This window comes from Lipotes vexillifer, unplaced genomic scaffold (genome assembly GCF_000442215.2).
Source record: "Lipotes vexillifer unplaced genomic scaffold, Lipotes_vexillifer_v1.1 scaffold2653, whole genome shotgun sequence".
Classification (NCBI taxonomy): Eukaryota; Metazoa; Chordata; class Mammalia; order Artiodactyla; family Lipotidae; genus Lipotes; species Lipotes vexillifer.
In genome coordinates, this window is record NW_006774392.1 from 49,179 (window position 1) to 56,809 (window position 7,631).

At 56.7% G+C, this 7,631-nt stretch overlaps 1 protein-coding gene across 1 annotated transcript in view; it reads right to left on the reverse strand.

Moving 5' to 3' along the window:
• SLC6A6 (solute carrier family 6 member 6) overlaps positions 1 to 7,631 on the reverse strand; it is a 48,501-nt gene that overhangs the window by 37,130 nt on the left and 3,740 nt on the right. The window contains exon 2 of the mRNA XM_007449149.1: positions 343 to 585. Coding sequence (XP_007449211.1) covers positions 343 to 585 — 243 coding nt within the window. The remainder of the gene's footprint in view (positions 1 to 342; positions 586 to 7,631) is intronic.

Below are 7,631 nucleotides of genomic sequence, written 5' to 3' on the forward strand. Positions count from 1 at the left end.
GCGGGGAGGTGCAGAGCTGTGAGGGAATTTACAAAGGGGGCGTGTGAATATCTGAGGCTTGGGAGACTCCGGCCTGGCCTCATGGCACTCTTCAGAGATGGTAAACTGGAGGATCAGAGAGGGTAAGGGATCTGCTCAAGGTAACACAGTAAGACCCTGACAGAACACCACCTGATTCCTAGTCATGCTCATCTCCTGCTCCTGAGGAGTGGGCTGGGGGCTAAGCAGGCTGACCCGGGGGAGGTGAAGGTGGGAGCCTGGAGAGCCAGGTATGGGGAGGCCACCCACGCTCTGGCCCAACCCTTCTCCTGCAATGCCACTCTCTGCCCAGCCCAGGCTCACCTCCACCATTTTTGTAGCAGAGGTACGGGAAGCGCCAGACGTTGCCCAAGCCGACGAAGCCGCCAGCCACGGACAGCACAAAGTCAATCTTGCTGGCCCACTTCTCCCTCTGCGGGGGCTTCCCCTCAGCCTCATCCTCAGGCCGTGTGCCTGGGCTCTTCCCTGGGGATGGCTTCAGGATATCCTTGTGGAAGTCTTTGAGACACTGCAGCTTCTCCTTGGTGGCCATGTCCTCCTTGCTTTCTGTGGGGGACAGAACAGAGTGCAACGTGCGTCGGTAAGGGACACCCTGTGTGTCTTAACACACCCGGCTGGGCGGCTCTGGCCTGCTGCCGCCTCGTCTGTCCACTCCTCTGACCTCCTAGGTGATCGGGGGACCTAGTGATCCAGGGACTGACACGTGCCATTCCCAACAGAAGCAGCGGGGCCCACGCCCGGCATCCCCGAATGTCACACCGCACCCTCCACCTGCAGGGAGATAAGCATGAAGCCACCCAGCCCTGGCAGCATCTCCGCCGAATACAGCACCCTCCAGGCAGGTCTAGGGCAGCTTCCGAATAACAGCCTGCCTGCATTTTCTAGAAATGATCTCCAAATTTCAGATTTGCACAAAAAGCGATGCCTCCCATTTCACTCACACCTCAGCACAGGGCCTGGCCCACAGGAGGTGCTCGTTCCTCACTGCTTAAAGAATGGATAAACACAAACAAGTGAGGAATGGGGTTTCAGGCTGGAATGGAAACGATATTTGAAAACAGAGTCTCCATCACATACAGAAAATGGACGCTTATAAAATATATCCGCAACTTATTAACCAGTCACATCTCTGCGGCACAAGAAATAAGGGATTTTCACTGGTCAGGATTATGGAAGAATGCCGGTTAATCCCCACGTGTCCAGCCCTCTCTCTCCATGCTCTGGCCTGCTCTGACCCCTGTATCACCCAGGGCCCTGGCCCTCTGACTACCCTGTGGGTTTCTCGAGGGCAGGCCCCAGGGGCTATCAAATCTCTAAGCCCCCAGGAGCCGCTCACAGTCACCCTCAGCCCACCCCTGCTGGGACCCCATTTTAGAGGAGGTCGGCCACCGGCCAGCGCAGCACCCCTGCTCTCCGTGCTTCCTCAGGTCCCCGAGTCCTTGCTGTCCCTGGCAGCTCGACCTTGTGGGCAAGAGCATCCCAAGTCCCAGCCCAGTGGGAGAGGGTGGCTTCTACGCCCACGTGGCAGAGGACCGTGAGGACGGAGGAGCCTTAGTTTCCCCACCTGCAGAATGAAAAGGATGATGGCAGAGGTGACCGACTCATAGCCAAGCAGCTCTGAACACAACCTGCTTGTTTTCGTGATCCAAATCGGTGGGCAACACTGAAATATCAGATTCCAGAGAAAAGTCGAGATTTCTAGGTTTTCTTACAAAATCGGAAGGTGGGCCACGTTGGGTTCACGATCCCTACAGTGACCTCCAGCTGGACCAGAGGCGGCCATAACCCCGGCTCACTGGACCTGTCCAGGGGCGTCTGAGTCCGCCTGCCACAGTGGCACTAGCTGAAAATACCTTCCTTGCTTCCTTGTTAACGGTCTTCTCCACAACTAGAAGAGAGGCTCCGTGGCACCGGGACCTGCCTTGTCCACTGCTGGGTGCCCCGAGCTGGCACACAGTAGGTCGTCAGGCAAGGACTCCTGGGTAGATGGTTCCCAGAGTGTGTCTGCAAGCAGCTGGGGCCAAGTACCAACCCCGGCTCTGCCGCTTCCCAGCCCCATGACACTGGCAGGTCCTTGGCGTGTGGCCCAGAGGCGTCGGGGCAGGGCAAGGCGAGGGCTGCCGAGGGGACGCGCTGGCCTGGCCCCAGCAGCGGGCCCTCCAGGGCCGTGCTCTGAGGAGAGGCACGCAGCAAAACAGAACCCCCGTTCCCCCACGCCTCCTTCCTCTCCTGGCTGGGGGTGGGGGACCCCGATTGTTTCGCTATCTGGCGGTGAGCAGACCAAGAAAAGGCTTCCTGGAGCCGCCGGGCGGCTCACTGGGCCTTCCTCTGTCTCCGGGCGACGGCATCCGCAGGCCTTTCTTTGCCCGCTCCCTCGGGGCGACGCGGGGTTCTGCCGAGCGCACGGCTGCTGTAAAAATAGCCCGGGCGGCCAGCATTGTTCCAGCGCTGATCCGTGCAGCCCCCGATAGTTATCTGAGTAGCCCATTGTGGGCCGGCTGGATGGGAGCATAATTGGAGGATGTGGGACTCCACTCCCTCCTAGTGGGGATGTTTTCCAGGGAATGACCCCTGAGCCTCCTCCAAGAGGGGCCGGTGCCGCCCTTTCGGGCCCTCCTTGGATCTCGGGGCCGGAAGGCACTTCACCAGGTCAGCCAGACGGAGCGGGGAGGTGGCCGGCTGCTGCTCACATAGGCTGAGGGCACTGGCGAAAGCTACCCTGAGTCCTGGCTCTGCCCTCTGGGCCCCAGGCCCACTTGCCACTCTGGCCCTCAGAGAACCCTCTGGAAACATGAGGCAGGGAGCAGCAACAAGCTCCCTGAGACCCTTGGCTCCAGGCTCTGGTTCCATACGAGACCTCCGGCCCCCTTTTCCACACTCACGACCCCATCTTCCCGACGCCTGTACCTGAACCAGGGTCGGGGGTGAGGCCTGTCATGTCCTGGTGTTGTAGTGGTCTCCTCACTCCTCACTGCCAAGGTGTACCTGCAGATGTGTTCCTGCATCACTGACACCTGTCCCACCTGTGGCTGCTGCCATCACAGGCTCACCTGGCCATCGAGAACACATAGCCCAGGGAGGTCCATGACCTCGCTCAAGACTCACGCCTGGATGTGGTCTGACCCAGGTGCAGACACCCCAACTCCCTCTCAGGGGGGCTCCTTCCAAGCTCCTCTGGGGTGTCCGAGGAAGCCCCCGCAGCAAGATCCGCGGATTCTGCCTCCTGTACATGCCTGGCATCCACCCACTTCTCCATCACCATGGCAGCTACCGGCTCAAGGCTCGACAGCCCTCCATGGGCATCCCCTGCAGCCTCCCCCTGGGTCTCCCTGCTGCTACTCTGCCCACCCCACCCCTACAATCTGTTCTCAAAACAGCAGCTGAAGGCAACTTACGAAGCAGACTCAGATCATAATGCCCCTCCACCGCAACCCTCCGTCACTCCCGGAAGAAAACACACGCGCCTCACCACAGCTACTGGGTCTCAGCACAGGCCCCTTTTCCTTGGGACACTGGTCCCACATAACCGCTTTAGTTCAGCCCACCCCTCAGGCTCGGGCTTCCCGCATGGCTGCTCTAGGCCCTCTGGTGGCAGCCTGGCCCCTGCAGGAATCAAAGGGTGATCCTCGGCCTAGAAGCTGAGAGCCGCTTCCTGGCTGAATGACCTCAGGCAAGTTACTCCACCCTCTGGCCCTCAGTGCTCTCCTGTGTCAAGAGGGATAACTGTGGCCACCTCATAGGGATGTTACGAGGATTGAACGAGGGGGTGCCCACGGCAAGTGGTGGGCACCTCTGCCAGCGTACTACTCTGCTGTTACTGCTCTAATTATTCTGGGGTCCACACTGACCATGCGGTACGGAAGGCCTCAGTCCTACTCAGGGTGAGATCAGCAAGACCCAGAGAGGCCGAGTGACACTGCTGAGGTCACGAAGCTGGGAGTGACAGCGACCATGATGTTCTGGAACCCCCAGCTCCGCCTCACTGTCCCTTGGCCAGTCCAGCCCGTCCAACTCTGCAGACCACCAAGAGACTCACTAACTCCCTCTCGCCCGTCACACACCAACATCGCGCCCCCAGTGCAGCCAGCACTTGGGAACGAGCCCCCTCCGAGGTGTCCCAGACGCCCGCTGCCTTGCAGGCCGCCGCTGAGCGCTGTTTTCCTTGGCGCCAGGCCCAGGGCTATTTTCTAGCAACCGTGATACATTATTCCCCATTTTAAGAGCTTCCTATTTGCTTATTACAGCTACAAGTGATTAGAATCGGCTCCAATACAGAGGTTCCACGACGAAGGCTCCCTCCTTGCCCAGCTGAAACTCCTACTCTGTTCTTGGGGTGGACATCACAGCCAGGGCCTGGTTCCGGTGCCTGAAGACCAACGTGCAGATCACCTGGTTGGCTTGTGACACGTACTCAGACAGAGTCAACCTAGTGCCAGAGATGCCGTGGGTTGACAAGATGTTCCTTTGCTTCCTCCCAATGTAAAACTACCAAATTTTTGAGTACTTTAATTCTGTGCTGAGCTGTCTATACACAGTTTTCTATGCACTCTTCAAACACCCTCAACACTGCAGAAGGGATTTTTAGGACCGTTTTACGGATGGGGGGAGTCGAGGCTCAAGCAGGGAAGAGAGTGGCCTGGCTGAGGATACACAGGTGGGAAGGAGACTCGAGGCAGAATTCCCAGCTGGTCTGCCCAACGCTGAAAGCACTGGAGCGAAGGTTAGAGAGCAGCCTCTGCAGGGTTTGCAGATGGGGACGCTGAGTTCAGAGGGAAAGGACTGCAGAGGTACAGAGCCAGCAGCGGGGCAGGGCCGGGGACCCCGGGTGCCCACGCACCAGCCATCTGGGTCTTGAAATTGAGATGCTACTGAGGCTCCTCCCCCACACCTGCCACCTCAGCCCAAGGCTTTGGGGGAACCAAGCCCAGAAGCTGGGGGGCTCTCTGCCTTGCCCTCCCCTGCAGAACTTGAACTTCCTCAAGTAAACAGTTTCCCATGTGGCTCTCTCCTGTCAAGAACAATGACTCAAGTCCCCTGTTGTCACTCAGGAGTCCCTACGAGGTTTTTAGATAAGAGGGCAGGTGCTTCTGTTTCCTTTTTGGGATACTTTCCCCGCCCCAAAAGGGCGTAGCCCACAGCTGGGCTATAGGATCAATCTCTGGACCTGACACCTGGGGTTTGGCAAGCGACTCCCAGAATCCCTGAACTGGGGCAGGAGGACAGCTGGACGACAGAGCCATTCATTTCACAGGTAGGGAGCCTGCGGCCCGCTGGGCCTGCTATGGAAACAAGCAAGCGGCTGGACCCCTTGTCTGCCCTTTCCAGAGCAGGGTCCCTCCTCCTCTCTCCTTTCCTTGTCCCCCGTCTCCACTCCAGACCCAGTGTTCTGGGCTCACAGAGGCCACAACTAAGCTGAGCGACCTGGTCCAAGCGACAACCCTCTCTGTGCCTCAGTTTCCTCCTCACTGGTTAAAAAAACGGGAGTAAAAATAAAACTCGCCTTATAGGGATCAAATAGGATGATGCCTGTAAAATATTGAGCACAGTGCCTGGTACATACAAGTGACTAATGAATATTAGCTATTATTGAAGAAAACATCTGACCACATTGGGATTTTACTACATTATGTGGCAGGCATCATACCCTGAGCGTTTAAAAAAAAAGAAAAAGAAAGCAAGCTGCATTTATTGGGCACTGGCTGCATGCACACTTATTTAGCACTGTGCTAAGCGCTTTGCAAGCATTTTCTGAATTAACCCTGTCCATGGGTGGCCATTACCATCTGCCTTTTGCTGACAAGGCACAGAGCGGTGAAGTTACTTGCCCAGGGTCACATAGCAAGCAAAAGGCTGCTTAAGCTTCGCATGGTTCCCAGGTCTATTTTGGCCTCTCAATTCCATGTTCTCAACCACTCGGCTGTTTTGGACCACTTGCTCTGGATATGTCGCAAAGTGAAATCAGGTCTGGCGCCTTTATGCCAGCTTCAAGCTACTGGGCTATGCTGACAAATTAGGGAAGTAGGTGAAGGCAAACAGGGAATTGAGGGGCCACATGACAGAGACAGACAGGGCAGGGCCTGGGGACCCGCGCAGCAGTCAGTGCGCAGGGCCACAGGGGTGGGCTGAGCAGGCCGATGGAACGCACTGACTGGGGCAGGACGGATGGAGCCATGGACCTGAGGCTTCCTCTAGCAAAACAGGAAGAGTTTCTCCCAAACTTCTCTGATAGCCCTGGATGGGCTCCTTCGATCACTGTCCCCACAGACTGCAGGTGAGGGACAGGCTCAGCAAGGAGGAGGGCCAGGATCAATTAGTAATGTCTACCCCAGGCACGCTGCTTACATACAATCCTGGCCCTAGAGAGTATTTAACAGTTAAGCACCAAAGGAAAAAAAAAAAAACTGTGTTAAGAGCACCATTTCACTACCTAGAGTAGCTGACTTTGAAAAGAAAGCAGGAATTAATTTTAAGAAAGGGTTTTTTATTCTTTTTCATGAAAAGGTACACCTTTAAAAGATTTGATCATTTGATTGAATCGTTTGATCATCTGATCGACCTTCAGTCAGAAGGTCTGTATCCTTCTGTCTCGGTTATCTATTCCTAACTCAGGCTAACTCAAGCATGACAAGCTCAAAGGCCTCCAGGGACCTGGCAGGCAAAGAATGGAGGCCAGTGGGGAAGGGCCTGCAGAATATGCCACGGGCAGCTCTCCTCAGCTCCAGCTACTGTGGTTGCCTTTGGGATCGAGGCCACTGAGGCCAGATCCTCCAATTTCTGGAGAGGTGTTGAAATCTGAGACGTATGTGCACATACAACTTCCAATTTCTACAACATCGTGTGGGCCAAATACCCAGTTTGTCCTCTTTGGTCAGACCATTGTCTCAGGTCACCCAAGGCAGTCACAGCAAAGGGCAGGACAGGCTCGGCTGGAGATGCTGACCAGCCCAGCCTCCAAGGTCCGATGGCTCGCCCCAGTGAGGTCATCCAGGAAGCCCGGCATTGTTTTGCCAGGAACAAAGTCGAAACAATGAGCAACAATTCTGTGGTCCTAGTGAAAGTGAGTTCTGTTTGGGGAATTGTTTTCAGCACGGCAGGTCTGGGGACAGGGTTTGTTATCTCCTGGGCTCAGCGTCTGCGGGCAAGGCCCTCCCCTCCCCCCACGAAGGCTCACGTCTACCCCCATTCTGCTGAGAGCACCCTGCCTGGCTCAGGCTCGGCCTTCAACCTACAGGAGCCTTGACTTCGCCCCAAGCCTCACGGAGCCTTCCTTTTCACAGGTCAGGAAGCTGAGGCTCAAAGAAGGGGAGGGTCTGGCCCAGGTCACACAGCCACCAGGCGAGGCCAAGATTTGCACCCAGATCCTGACTCCACGTGGTTGGTGACACCCCAGGGTAAGGTGGCCTCTGTACAGGGACCTAACAGAGCAGATCGTACTTCTTGATCTATGGTTCGCAGAGGAAAAAGTGGGTGAAGGTGGGCAGGTTTTCCAAAGAACTGGCCTTTAGGGCAACGCCGGGGCCGGGGGCAGGATGTGGGCCCAATGTACAGCCTTCTCCTCTCCCCGGCACCAAACCTGCAGGCGGGCGGGGGGG